This window comes from Alligator sinensis, unplaced genomic scaffold (genome assembly GCF_000455745.1).
Source record: "Alligator sinensis unplaced genomic scaffold, ASM45574v1 scaffold771_1, whole genome shotgun sequence".
NCBI lineage: Eukaryota > Metazoa > Chordata > Crocodylia > Alligatoridae > Alligator > Alligator sinensis.
The window spans coordinates 215,853-230,334 of NW_005842911.1; the positions used below are offsets into that span (position 1 = coordinate 215,853).

Here is a 14,482-nt window from a genome sequence, read left to right on the forward strand (position 1 = left end):
CCAGGGCCGGAGCCCAAAGCCCTGACGGCAGCTGCTTTTATAAGCGCGCCATGGGGAGGCTGAGCAAGGGGCGAGCTGGTCAAGGCAGGATTAAGCCTCTTCTGGAGGCATGTGAGATGCAAGGTGGGGAGGGGATGGCTTGGGGGACCAGTGAACAAGCCTTTCTAGCACTGCTGTGACTCGAGATAGGGCTCATCGCAGCTGCTCTTGCAGGGCTATAACATCTCTGTCCTGGTGCCAGGGGTGGGAGTTTGTGCCCCAAACCCACGCCTGGCTTTTGGTCCCTTTGCTGAGATTAAAGGACTGGATGGGTCACAGAAACCCCATCCCTTAACAAGCAGAAGCAGTATCCTGCTGGTGGATCAAGGCAAGATTTTGTTCTCCACGGCAGCTCCCTGCCCCGGCTGTCCATTAAATCCTGCCCATGCCAGGATCTCCAGGGCTGTTTGAAGAAGTCTCAGTGCTCCTGCAAAGTAGGACATCACCTTTGCTTTGCATATGAACAAGCTGAGGCAGGGAGAGGGAAAGTCACTCATCACCAAATTTGTGCAGAACCAAGAATAGAAACCAGGGGATTCGGAGGCAAATTTTGTAATTCCTTAGAGCTGTCAGGAGAACCACAGTCCTGTGCGCCTGCCCCAAAGCCAACGTCCAGGCCTGACTCTCCAAAGAGAAAGGACTCTGACCCCAACAGGGCAAGCCGGGAACCCAAATTGCTGAACTAGTCCCAGCCCATGGCAGAACCGGAGGAGGAGCGCTGGGAGGGCCATTTCCTCGCTCACAGCAAGGGGAGACTGCTGGCATGGAGGGCGCGGGAGGGACTCCGAAATCCCAAGCTCAGAGTCAGTTTTGGGCTGACAGTCAAGCAAAGACTTTTGGTGTTTTCCAGCATTGGCAGCAGCGTGAAAATGTGTCTCTGCTGCTCTGCTTTCCTGCCTGGCCCCTTGCTTCTCCGCTCCCTTTGTCAGCCAGTGATAGGAGGGTTGCTTACTGCTCTGTCCGCAGGGAGACCTGTTGGCCATCCAAGGAGTGGCGTAGGCACAGACAACAGAGGCAGCTGTTTGTTAGCCTCGCCAGCGATCGGCTGCGGAACAAAAAGCTGGGACTGACGAACAGGGGGTGGTGGTGGTGGTGGGGGGAAGGTTTATTTCTCTATTCACACATGGATAAATACCAAGGAGAGGGGGAAGAGAAGCCAGCCAGTAACCTTCAGAAAAACAGCAAACACACTAAAGCTGGGTCTGGAGGGAGATGAAAAAGACTTCTCTAAAATTAAAAACGGGGCTGAAGTCCTGTTTGTATTGACACGGTTTGATGACAAGCTGCAGCAGTCATTCCAACTGGCCCTTGCGTAGCACCCTTCATCCAGAGATCTTAACAGAATTTGTACTGAGTGAAACGAAGGTCTTTGCTGATCTTTAGGAAAACACCATTTTAGGAAATGGAAAGTAAGATAAGAACATCTTTTCAAGCCCCCTGCATCACCAGCACAGACTATTTCTGCAATATGATGCAACTGGAACCATACTGGGCACACTGGTGTGATTCTAGAACTGGGATGGGTCAGATGTTGGATAGGCAAAGGGTTTCACAGTAACAATGCAAAGGGGGCCTCAACTTGACCTGACACTGGCAGGGTTTCATTGCTTCCAGTAGGAGAAAGGAGAAGAAACCAGGCAAGGGTACACTGCTCTGAGTTTGGGGAATGGCTTCCTGAAGGAGAGGCAGTGGTAAGGAGAATCATAGAAAATGAGGGTAGGAAGGGACCTCAGATCATTTAGTCCAACCCTGTGCTCAAAGCAGGACCAGCTTCAACTATAGTCTCAAGGGAGGCACACAAAGACCCCCGCCCTGGTTACTTCAAGACTCAGACGGACGACTCAGAACAGACTGTTAAAAACAAAGCAGCGAGGCTAGCTGGCCCCTGGGGAGGAGGAGGAGATGACGTCCGCCTTGGGGCTGCCTAGCTCCGAGCTGTTCCCTTTGAATGTAGCCATCATAGGCTGGGCTCTGATCAGGAATACTGAAGGAAATAAACCTGATACAGTGAAAAAACAGGGCAGTTTGGTGGCTGGGTCTCCTGGAGTCAAATCAGCCCCAGGTGCCAGCCATAAGTGCCCAATCCTGCATGGGACTGAGCAGTGCTGTTGATTCAGGTGCAGTTTCCTCATTTGTACTCACGTGTTACAGATATAATTAGTGACCTGGGTGTAGCCCATAAGCACAGAGAAGCCCGTCTCAAAGAGCTTTGAGTTGCACTGGACAAGACAGACAAGGTAAGTCAGCTCCAGCCCTATTTCACTAAGAAAGGAAAGCTCTGTTGCAAGGAAAAGATTAAGGTGAGTTCAATTTTCCCCATGAGCAACCACTATGGCAACACCCAACAGATTCCATTCCCAAGAGCCCTTTGGTTCTATGAGCTGCAATTAAGACAACACAAGCAACGGGGTTAATTTGTAAGTGGCAATTCCTTTTTAATTAAACGAAGCTATTTATATATGTACAAGTCCCACCCTGAAATATTGCACTATTGAAAAAAAAGTACATCTCTCATCTAATTGTTCAGCATCTCTTCCCCTGCTTGCACTGTAGTATACACAGATTCACAGCAACTCCTGGACAATTCTTCCAGAAGCAAAGGGGCAGTCAGGGATCTCAGGAAGCCACAGAAGTCTGCTGTCCATATACATCTCAGAGGGGTTTCCTTCATGTTTTTTCACACCTGTCTCCACTTTGGAAACGCATCCACAGCAGCTTGGTCCAAGCAGCATTAGATCCTTTTGAATTGCCCAGAAGAGAGGACAAATGAAAAACAAGTTCCCAAAACCCGAAGCAGCCATGATCTCTTTAGGGCTTGGCCAGCACAGGTTTCTTAGGGAGCATTTCTTCTGTAAGGGCTTTGGTTCTCAAGCTCACCCTGGAGACTGTGGAGTAGTGATTCATCTGTGTCCCTCTCGGCCAAGAGGGCTATTCCAGTGTAGATCTAGTCAGTACAGTTGTAGTATGAGTGCTGGGGCTCCACACCCCAGAGAAGCAGCCTCAATAAGCCATGGCCCCAGGGTCCGGTGGGCTGCTGAAGAGCACGTCTGCTTTGGCATTGATGAAGTAGGTTGCAAGGAGCGAGAAGATGAGAATGGCGATGCCCACCACCAGCGTGATGATCTAGGAGGAGGTGAGAAAGGACAGACACATATCAGTACGTGAAACAGTGGCAGTCGCCTCTGCATTGTGGCCAAGGGTTTGCCTGCTAGAGGTGTCCACGAAAGAGATGACCTGAAGCATTACACAAGGGGCATGCAAGGAGGTGATAATCTCTTTGGGTCAGAGATTGTCCTTTCCACTAGAGACTAGATCAGATCCCCATCTTCAGCAAGAATCAGCATTCACTACTTCAGAGGAGACGGTAAGGAACCCGGTAGTGGACAGAAACGGGATCATCTCACGCTTGAATCAGGTTCCTTGACAACACCCAAGAGCCTGAGGGGTCTCAGCCCAAGAGCATCTTAAATGCTAGCTCTAACTCTGGCTGTTCCATTTTAGCTCTAAGACTGTGGAACTCACTGATATCTCAAAGGTAACCCTTACTTTGCTGACACACAAGCCTTCAAGTAACAAAGTGACAACTGCAGAACGAATTTCATCATCTGACTGAAGATGATGCTAAGAAATTGAGATGAGATGCAAGTCTCTGCTTTCACCTCAAACATGTGACTATCTCTGTGATTGATCCCACTATCAAGCTGCCAAGGCAGCAAGGCACCTCACAGGTGGGGAAATCAAAGTACATTCCATTAAAAATGTCAGCCTGATTTTGCAGCCTTAAAAGACCAGAAATTCCTTGATTCCTTCTTTAAAAAGTTGAGCCAAGACTCCCCTTTCTGCTGCTTTGTGCATACACATAACATGGCCTTTAGGTCACAGGCTCACGTGTCATTAGAAGGGAGATCACGTCAACATTCCAGTTGCCGCAATTAGGGATAAGATCTCAAGGGGGTGTCGAGCCTTTCCAGCCCGGCTGTGGATCCAAACAACAGCACTTCAACCATTTACTTCTTGCGGAGGTTTTCCTCCACCATGAAGGCTAGAGTCGGTCTTTACAAGGACTAGGTGTCTCTGCAGAACTGTGCTCCACAAGCAAATACACTAAGGACATTCCTGCCTCCATGAGTTTTGCAAAGTCCACACTTATTTTGTAGAATATTGTGTTATTTGCAATGTCCTGTTCATCCATAGGATCCCAGGGTGTTTTCTGCACTTAACTCAACATGCATGATAGACAGCACTGACCTTCAGTTTAAACTGGGTGGAATACAGAAGAAGTTCCATAGTTCACAGCATCACTGAACAACTACAGCTAGAACTACAAGGGGAATGCTAAGGAATCAGAAGGAATCAAGCTGGAATTTTATTGGATACTGAAGTCAATCCCTTGAACCTTGCAAAGTGTCACAGGCTCTTTAACCATCCCCAAAAAATCCTGGAGACGTCTAGATTTGTGTCCTATCTCCAAAAAGACTATCTATAGCAAGCAGCACAATGACTTGAGAGGAAGAGCATCATCTATGAGCTCTCAAGAGTTGACCAACCCCCCACTCTGGTTGATAGCACAAGGTGCTGTGACAGCTAACTAACTGTCTGATGCAAAGCTTGCCAGGAGGCGCTATCACAAGCCATGACAACTTTGCCTATTTCTCAGAGTCTTTCTGAGGTATTTTCTGACAGACATGTTCCATCTCACCTCTAGCTCCCTGCTGGCTACAAGAAATATCCGGGCCCGGATGTCCTTCCAGCGACTCTCTGTCCATGTGGAGTACTCTGTGGAGCCCCACTGCTTCAGCTCAAAGGCAGGAGAGAGGGCTTTACTTAGGCGGACAGTTGACTGGACGCAGAAGGGGATTCGTGAGGTTGAGTTTGGGTCTCTGGGACCTTGCACCCAGAAATATTCATATAGCTGTAAAGAGAGCACAGGGGAGTTAGAGCAGGGCACAGAAAGAGAATCCCAGTGAGCTTTTTGGGTTGAAACCACACTCATTGCCTTGGACAGGGAAGAGCTTAACTGACTATAGGAAGGTCACTGAACACCAGCCATCACCCCCAGACTGGTGCATTCAAGTTTCACTCAGCCCAGAGAAGTATTTCCATTTCCATCCTCGGGCAGTGGTGCAGCTGGTGGGCCTCTCTGCTGGCAATACCTTTCCACTTCTTTCTGTGTCTTAAGGACGAGGGATTTTTTTCCTTCATTCAACCTTCTTCAACAGGGTGAATACAGAACAGAGACGTCTCATAGAGGTGAGTGGAATTCACTTGCTCAGTGCTCCTGTTCCCATCCCCAACACCCTCAGTTTTACTCCACTTACTTCCTTCTCAGGGCTGGACATTTTTTCAGGGTTCTGGCACTCCTCCTTGGTGAAGTTGACAACTGTGCCTGTGAGGTTGACCAGGACCGACTGTACCAGTTGGGTGGTGTTCACTGGGCTGTTAACAGCAATGTAGTGCTGGGGAACGTTGTCAACTAGTATAGGCAGAGAGAAGTGGGATTGGCACGGAGCACACCAGAAGCAAAAGGTGTTACTAGAGCACCCCATAAAAACTGCCAGGTGACAGAGAAAGGACTAACCATCCCCAGATTCTTCCCCTAGTATAGCTTACCCATGATGATTTTCATGTCCTGTTTAATGATGGACTGGAACCAAGAGTTATTGGCTCTAATCAGAAACCCATAGAGCATCCGGGAGACCTGGAAGCAAGAGTGAGATTGGCTCATTAGTTCAATAACATGAAAGGAGAGATCAGCGAGAGGAGAAAACAGAGGACCTCAATGCAGCAACATTTGTCTTCTCAGTATTCAGCTGCAGAAGATGAATTAGGACGTACTTCCACTGGCTCAGTGCACTGAGCTTGGAGCCAGGGCATGCCTGTGTTCCATGTGCAGTTCTGGGAAGCAGTGTGATCTAGTAGCTGAAGCATAAGGTTTGGATTCATGATTCTTGGGCTTTATCCCCACCTCTGCCACTGACTACTTGCATGGTTTAGGCCAGGACACTGCATATGTGCCTCGGTTTCCCTTGCCTGCTCTGTAGAATGAGGATTAGCTCTGCTCTGTCTTGTGGGCTATGTGGGGCCCAAGCATTTGTAAGATGCTGGGATCCTGATGGAAGGGTAACATGTTATTCATTCGGTGATGCTGGGGAAAGGGAGAGGGGGAGGCAAGCACCCGTGGAGACAGACAGGACAGCATGCTGTGTAAACATATATAAACAGAGACAGAAGGGAAATACGTGAGAGCTCAGCATGGATGCCAGGGCCTGAATTCCATCTGCTCATACCGTTTCTGGAGCTGCCTGAATAGCGGAGGTGCTGCCGTTCCCCCCCGCAAGCTGGTAGAGAGCACGGGCCACCACTGTGGCTACTTCTGCCAGGGACTGCAAGAGAAGAGGGCTCCGTGTTAATCAAGATAGGCAGGCCCAGCGCAACAGGGAAGGAAAGCCCGCCAATACCCACACATCCATCAAAGTGCTTACAGCCTGCTAGCATCTCAGCAGCTAATGCCACCATAGTGAGATAAAGCACCCGAGCGCTCGGCAACGGACGGAGAAACCACCCTTGCCACATGCACCCTGCCCAACCCACAGGCCTCATCTTGCTGCCTTGCAATGGACAAAGGAAAATGTTCCCCAAGAACCTTAGCTGTGTCTGTGACATAGATCAGAGCCTCCTCGGGGCTAAGCCCTGCAGGGTAGTCCACCAGGATGTTCTCTGGAGTGTCGTACACGCTCTGGTAATATCTGAAAGAAGAATGCAAACGGGATTGGGGAAGGGGGCGGAAAGAAACCACAGGGCATGGAATTCAATTCAGTCCGTGCCTGAAGCGGCGAGCAGGAGCATCTCCTGGGAGAAGAGTCACAGCCCTGCCAGTGTTGGCCTCCCACACGCTCCTTAAACCATTTAATGAGGCTTTATAATTAACTTGGCCCTTCTGCAGCTTCTCCCATCTGAGGATCTCAAAGCAATTTACAAGCAGGGACTAGCCCTCAGCCAGACAGGCATTATCCCATCCATCAGGCGATGGAGAAACTGAGGTATGGAGCAGGGAAACGGCCCTGCTCAGGGCTATGTCGATTAGAGACAAAGCCCCTTGTTCTCAGTTCCCTTCTCTACCGAACTCTCCTACATGGAGAAGAACGAGAATCCAAGTTCACTTGGTGACAGTCTTGCATCAAGACATCTGCAGCAGCGCACAGCTGAACCAAGGGCTGGGCGCAAAGCCCAGCGCAATGTGCTGTGGTTCCAGGTTGGATGGGACCATTCAACACCATTCTGCAAGACTGAGGGACAGTCAGCAAAACAAGAGAGAGGTACTGCTCTTGCCCCAAACCCTCCAGGATCCCCAGAGCAGCAGGGCACTTGGGTCTGTAAATGGGTTGTTTTCCCATGCTGTCTATGGAGACTGTGTGACAGAGATCAGAGGGAGGGGGGTATATATGAGGGGGGGGGGAAGACAACCTGAAAGGGATCCCTCCTCTCCCCTCCAGACCCAGAGAGGAGAGGACCCTTGTGCCACACTCTGCAGTGCATTTGGGGAGGTGGGGGGGGTGAATGGAAGTGCTTTCCAATGCCTGTGGCTTCCTGCCACCACAAATAGAAAGATGTATTAAAAAAAAAAAAGCAGCTTCTGGAAAAGCAGATGAGGCTCGGGCACGCTCAGTTGCCATTTGCTCACCTCTGGCTCGCAGCCAGCTGCAGGGAACATTTTCTATACAAAACTGGATTTCTTTCGGTTGTCAGAATAATTATGTTGCGCCTGTTCAATTACATGGCATGCGTTTGCTTCCCTACTCCCTTCTGTCCCTCTCTCCCCCACCTTCCCACTGCCTCCCCCCCTACAACATCTCTATATGACACTGCACACCCCACAGCCCATATTTCAGGAGGCTGGGCTGCCCTCTGCTGGCTGCACTCGCATGCAGAGAGTTTGGCCTGTGGGGCCAGAAAGACTTTGCCTTGTGTCAAGCTTTCATGGTCTTCTCCAGAGGCTTCCCTCCTCCTCTGTTTACTGGCAATACCACAATGCTCTCAGTAAGCTGGGGAAGGCCTCTGTCTCTATTGTAGAGGAAGGGGGCCCCAGCCCAATGTGGGGACTTGCTGGATTCAATGAGAATCCCTATGCACTGGCTTCCCTACTGTGGAGCACAGAGAAGATCAAGTGCTTGGGTTTATCTGATGGCCTTCAGGGTTCCAGTATAATTCCTTGGAACCTGGGAATTCTTACATTAGAAATGAGCTGGCCGGGCAGTGTCTGCAGTTTAGCACACAGGGCCAGAGACCAGGGAAGAGCTCTAAGTTCCAGATGAATCCCTTTTTGCCAATGTGGCTGGACTCAGCCGCTCGGCAGCTCCAACATTTAAGCTCTTTTGTTTGGACACCAGAGTTGTAGGCACTCAAGAACATCTGCCCCAATCTCTGGGATACCACTGGCCACGTTCTGACTTGCCCTTTCAAATCTAGCACCGTGTTTGGACTGAAAGGCGCAGCTGTCTGGTGGCCACTGCAGCATGAGGTGCGGGGAGGCGTGCGTGGTCTGTGTGCGCAGGGGGACGACGAGTCATTCCAGTTCCTAGTGAACAGGTGTCCACATCACAACCAGTGCCCTCACTGCCAGATTCATCCCTGAGCTAAAGAGCAAGCAGACCATGGACACCGAAGCTCCTCTTTGGTGCCCAGGTCCAGGCTTTGGCAAGTCAGCAAGGTGATAGGAAGGGGTTGCTGCTGCCTGCACTGCATCTGCTTCAGAGTGATCAGCGGTTTCTGAGGCTGCAGCTTCAAAGCTGAGATTTTAATTGTCCGCTGGACTTTAAGCTCCAGACCAGAAGCAAGTCACAAACTACCCAAATCCACCAATCCTCCATTGCAGACTCCCCAGGATGGGTAGGTACCTGTTGTGGAAGGACGTGCGGTGATCAGCTAGCACTACCCCTGGGATGTTCCTGGCCCTCAAGAAGCGCTGGAAGGACGAAGGGGGGAGAGGCTGAGACTGATTGACCTCCTGCAAAGTCACATTTGCATCCAGGCTGCTTTTGGTCAAAGCTGCCACAAGGTTTTTAACCTGAAAGGAGATAAGGAAAAAACAGCAATGATCTAGAGCTTGAAATCCTACTCTGTTTGGCTATAAGGGGCAGCTGAGTCACCCTGAACTGGGATCACATCAGATCTCAAGCAGGATCAGGGCTGGGATGGCTTGGATGGGAGACTCAAATCACACTGCATTACCCGCAACTGAACAGATTCATTCTTCTGAGAGATGGGGTCTGTGTGCACCCACAAAACAGAGTTGTTCCTTAAAGCCACCTGAAAGAAAAAGAGCTGCCCATTAACACACAGCAGATCTAAACGAAGAGTTGGTACAGAGGAACCAACCAACTCCAACCCCACACAGACCAAGGGAATCAGAGAGAGGGTGGGAGTTATAGTGATCGTGAAATAGGATAGAAATAACAGGATAAAGACAGGAAGCAGAAGCAGGAGAGCAACAAGGGGAAGGGCTGGCTAGGAAAACCACAGCTGAATTTTCACCGAAGGCAGGGAGGGAGAAATTCAATCCACACCTGGCTCAGCTCCAGAAAGGCATAAATGTTGTCCAGCCTAATGGGAAATCTGTCGTTTTCCATGTCGTACACCATCCTGGAGCTGCCAATGTAATCGAAGGTTTCCTGTGACAGAACGAGTTTATTTATCAGCCACGAGCCTGTGGCAAGTTCAAGAACTCAAGCACAAACAAGGTGGTGGGGAAGAAGAGGCATAACTTGGGGGATGTGGTGGGTGTCTAGGGGAGGGGGGAGAAGGTGTCTACAGAAAGGAGCTTTCCTACTCTCTCTGAAAAGTGGCAAGCGGAATAACCCCTTTCCCAGACTCCTAGGCAGCAGAACCTTGTGGCTTTTCACGTCACATGCAAAGCACCCAGGGGCCATCCAGCCCACAGCACTGTGACTGCCCTTCCCAAGGAGGTACTGATTACAGGTCCCCGTAGTGGCAATGGTGCATGGGGAATGTCACGTGGCCACACCTCAGGACAGTGGGAGCCAACTTCACAGAGCTGCACAAACAAGACCATCAGTGCTGATGCCTTGAGGGGAACATCAGCTGTTAACCATCAGTCCACTCTCCCTTCTCCCCTCCCCCAAGAGTTTACCCTGCGCCTCAATGCAGCTGCCATTGCCAGCACTGTGCTCTTGGAAATAAGCTGCATTTCACTGCAGAGAGCCCATATATTTTTAATCTCGCCTCTCCTGGTTTCAGTTTAGGATTTAAAGCTTGGCTACTGTAACCCATGCTGACTGATGGGGGAGGGAAGGAGAAGGGCAGAGAACAGGCTTCGAGATTGGCAGGGATGAGAAATTAGTGAGAAGCCCTCTATTAGTCTGTCAAGTCCATCATCCTGGCAGGACAGAGTAGAGGTGCCTCTAGCTGTTACTACAGAAGGGAAGCTCAAGTCCCAGCCCTGCCCTAGGAATACGGGAACTACATCACTTCAGGTTTGCAAAGCTACTTTACATCATTTTACCCTCTAAACTAGCTACAATACTTCAGAGCGATGTCCCTAGAAACTCCATGACTCAGATGTTGGTGGCTTCAGAGCAGCAATCTCACGAGGAACTGAGGGAGAACTACACTTCTGAACTTCACCCTTTTGCTGTTTGTGGAGTACAGACCAGGGTTTGAGAAGGGGCTTGTGGCTTGGAGCAGGACAGGAGCAGGAGGACTGGGGGCCCTGTTTTTTTGGGACCTGCTATAGAAAGGCTAAGGGCCTGCCTTGATAGCCCATGACAAGCAAACCAGTGACAAGGATGACCTTACCCCTTGGAAGAAGGTGAACATGATGTTCCTGGGCAACGACTGAATATCTGGCACTTTGTGGAGGGCTTCGGCAACAGCCAAGTGGGTCACAAAGGAGGAGACGGTGCTCTCCGCCCCAGGGGCTAGGTTCCAGAAGAATGAATGGCTGTCAAGCTGAAAGCATCAACAGGAGTAAGTACTTGGCATGCCCACTGTGACAATGGCATTCTGGGATGCTGGCAGAATAGAAACCTGGGAGACACGAGTCGGTAAGAACCAACCAGAAGCTTCATACCCCAACTCCAACTGCCCTAGAGATAGAGACCTAAGCAACAAGGATGCCCTCCCAGTCTCGATGGGAGAGAATCAAGTTTGTCTCCATTTTAAGAGCAGGAAATGGAGACCAAGCAACTTGTCCAAACTCATGAAGAACATCAGAGTCGGAAATAGAACTTAGGAGCTCTTAGGTGAACCCACAAAGACAAGTACCATTTAAATAAAGGCCGCAAGCTGCATCATGTTACTGACCACAGCTAGTTAGCCAGGTTCAGAGCAGGAGACAAGGATTATGGGAAGGATTGGGCACTAACCCCATGCATCTTCCCCTCCCACCTCCAGCACAGAAAAACAATGCATCAGCACGTACTCGAGCAGCAACCATGATGACTTCATCTGAAGGGTGCATTTTCCTAGAGGTATTGATGGGTTTCAGGGTGCTCCACACATTATAATCGATCAGAGGGTCGCAAAACTCTTCTAGAAATCAGATGGGAAGAGACACCATGACTCAAACAAGGATTCTGGCAGTAACAACAAGCAGGGAACAGTCATTCTGTGTACCCTGGGAGGTCCATGGCTTGCCACGATACAGTAGCAGCAAGCTCCTTCCTAGTCAACAAGACTGTATTCTGGCTGTGGGGAATCTGGAGCAAAGAAGGGATTCCAGAGTCCTTTATGCAAGAAAAAGCCAAATTTCACTCAGTCAAGGGCCAAAAGGACTACCTGCAAGGATCGTGAAGATCACAGGTCTATTTAAATACTTTCTGGACTGAGGAAAAATGGTCATTTTCCACACTGAGATGTGGGGTGCCTGGGTACAACAGGTTTTAGCAGGGAATGTTTTGGCAATATCCCATCTTCATGCTACATCCTACAGTGCCCACAGAGGAAAATTCCATGCTGAAAGCGAGAGCAGGGTCAGGAGCTATACTTTAGCAAGCTGGTGGTTGCATGTCCCTCTTTTCATTGGACAAGCTGTGGCAGTGGTCCTGCCTGTTGGAGTTCCCACTGCCAGCCTCTCACTGCACTGCTGGAGCACACTCACCTGGGTTGAGGCTGAACGTGCTCTGGATGGTCCTGCGCCTCATGCAGGTGACCGTGCTGGTGACAGCGTGCATGTGGGAGAAGAGCTGCATGGCACACAGTGGGTACTCTGGGATGGAGCCATTTCGAGGCAGGTTGTGGTCTCGGTAGCACTGAGGCAAAGATACACATTACAATAAATAACCAAGTCCTTATATAATGGTATGGTATTGTGGATTGCTACTTGGGGGACAGATTCTCATGCTAGTTCTGCACATGACTAGCTGGGTGATCTCAGGCAAGTTATTTCTCTCCCCTTCCCTTGCCTGTGCCTATTTTCCCTTCCACTTATTGGCTGTCTTGTCTACTGTTACTGGAAGCTCTCTGGGGCAGGGACTGCTTTGTACTGTACATATAGTGCTCAGCACAATACGGCCACGTTCTCAGTTATGGCTTTAATGTGTTACCATAATATAAATAGTGAGACAACATTGCCTGTTATGTGGAAAGGAATGTTTCTCTCTTAACACACCACGTTCCTTTTAAAGATGTCCAAGAACTATACAAAAAGTAGGTAAATGTTGTCCCCTTAAATCCTGAGTGAATATCATTTTCATTTGTTTCCCCCTTCACAAAAAAAACAGCCAGTTACCCTTGATCCACTGCCTGTTACGCTATAGCAAGATTGGTAAACGTCACTTATTTTTGGGAGTTGACATCTCCGATAAGCATGGGATACAGTGGGGAGGAAAAGGATAGTTCTACTTAAATAGGCAGTGTTAACCTCTCCCCTTACAGATGCTAAGGGACAGTACCTGCTTAATAATTTGAGTCTCATTGGCATCTTCAAGTAGAAAGATGGGGAAATCAAAATCCTCATAAGAAATCCCATTTCCAAGAGGGTTCCACACGGTCCAATTGCAGTGGGCATACTGAGGGCCATAATCATTAGAATAAACACCTGGAAGCAGAGAAAAATGAGCAGATCAAATTCATTGAGGGAACAGAGCTGCCTGTAGGAAAGGTAGGGCCTGCTGAGAGAACAGCAGTAAGTACAGAGAACATTGTTCCAGGCTAAGAAACCGACTGACAAAAGCAGAGATGGATTTGGTCGCTGCGTGTGGCAAGAGGAGAAGAGATGGCTGTGGCATGCCAAGAGAAGGACACACAGGCACACATTTAATGCTATCACATGCCAAGAGGCTGGCATGAGCACACAATGAGTATTTATCACATGCTGAGAGAGTGCAAGATGCACACAGAGAAACATTATACTGCAAAAGGCGACCATATAAGCAAGCACTCCGTGAGCTCTGTCATGAGATAAACATACCTCTAAGGCGTTTATAAGGTGCCAGCCACTAACACTGCATGAGCACCATAAAGTGAAGGGTATGACAAATGCAAAAATACCACACTAAAACGAATTCTGTGCATTTACATGGCACCTTTCACCACAGAGCACCCCCACGGCACAGTACAGATTATACAGAACGAGGGAATCTCTTCACCCAGCAAAATGCAGCCACTTCTAAGGTAGGATGTACAGCATGGGTTAGCAATACGTGGCAATAGTTTAGGACAAATAGTGAACAACCAATCAAACAAGTGCATGGTTGAAAATGCAGGGGGAATAAAAGGAGGCAGTGAAGCATGCTGAAATTTGGCCAGGGCTGTGGGTTTAACACGCGGGCTCTGCAGGAACAGTCACAGGATCTTTTAATGACCATGAGTGGTCAGGATGAGTTTTAGGTCTCATCCAAAAGACAAACAGCAGGAAGACTAAGTCAGCCCTGACAGAAGTGGGGGAAAAACCCAACCCCCACCCCCCAAACCTTACCATCTCTTTTTAGAACCACTGATGTTATTTCCTGGAGCGCTCAGGCCTCTCTGGAAGTCTCCCACCCCAGTGCTTCTGAATTCTGAAGAAGTCCAGCACAAGCGACTCATGCCTAGAGCGTGCATCAAGCCCGAATCCTAACTTGAGCATCCAGCAAATGCCAAACTCGCCAGCTGGCAAGCTCCTTCCCACTTTGATCACACACCCAGGAAATGCTACCTTCCGCCGCAACCATAAGGATGAAATGTTTCCTTACCAAACCCATCATTGGGGCATTTTAAGCCAGGGGAGAATCCTGGTAAAGGGCTCGGTCTGGAGAGGGCCACAGCCAGCCCAGAAACTCGTGAGGTTCTCTTCAGCTGTTGCAACAGCTCCCTGGAAGAAAAAAAAATAAATGGGGGTAAAACAGCCCAGCATGCTCTACCGATCTCAGAGGGGAAGACAGTGAAAGGATCAAAGACCCTCATTAAAAATAATTAAATAAATAAAAACATTCATGAAGTCCCTGCG

The 14,482-nt window shown here is 49.4% G+C and overlaps 1 protein-coding gene across 1 annotated transcript in view; it reads right to left on the reverse strand.

Moving 5' to 3' along the window:
- Positions 1 to 2,449: 2,449 nt before the first annotated feature.
- The window catches only part of NCSTN (nicastrin), a gene marked incomplete at its 5' end in the record, with an annotated part of 15,666 nt that continues 3,633 nt past the window's right edge, over positions 2,450 to 14,482 (reverse strand). Inside the window, 14 exons of the mRNA XM_014525910.2 lie at positions 2,450 to 3,162; positions 4,739 to 4,951; positions 5,358 to 5,512; positions 5,650 to 5,737; positions 6,327 to 6,422; positions 6,683 to 6,785; positions 8,934 to 9,103; positions 9,268 to 9,345; positions 9,603 to 9,707; positions 10,852 to 11,004; positions 11,477 to 11,586; positions 12,155 to 12,305; positions 12,948 to 13,093; positions 14,229 to 14,347. Of these exons, the coding sequence (XP_014381396.2) occupies positions 3,040 to 3,162; positions 4,739 to 4,951; positions 5,358 to 5,512; positions 5,650 to 5,737; positions 6,327 to 6,422; positions 6,683 to 6,785; positions 8,934 to 9,103; positions 9,268 to 9,345; positions 9,603 to 9,707; positions 10,852 to 11,004; positions 11,477 to 11,586; positions 12,155 to 12,305; positions 12,948 to 13,093; positions 14,229 to 14,347 (1,810 nt within the window). The remainder of the gene's footprint in view (positions 3,163 to 4,738; positions 4,952 to 5,357; positions 5,513 to 5,649; positions 5,738 to 6,326; positions 6,423 to 6,682; positions 6,786 to 8,933; positions 9,104 to 9,267; positions 9,346 to 9,602; positions 9,708 to 10,851; positions 11,005 to 11,476; positions 11,587 to 12,154; positions 12,306 to 12,947; positions 13,094 to 14,228; positions 14,348 to 14,482) is intronic.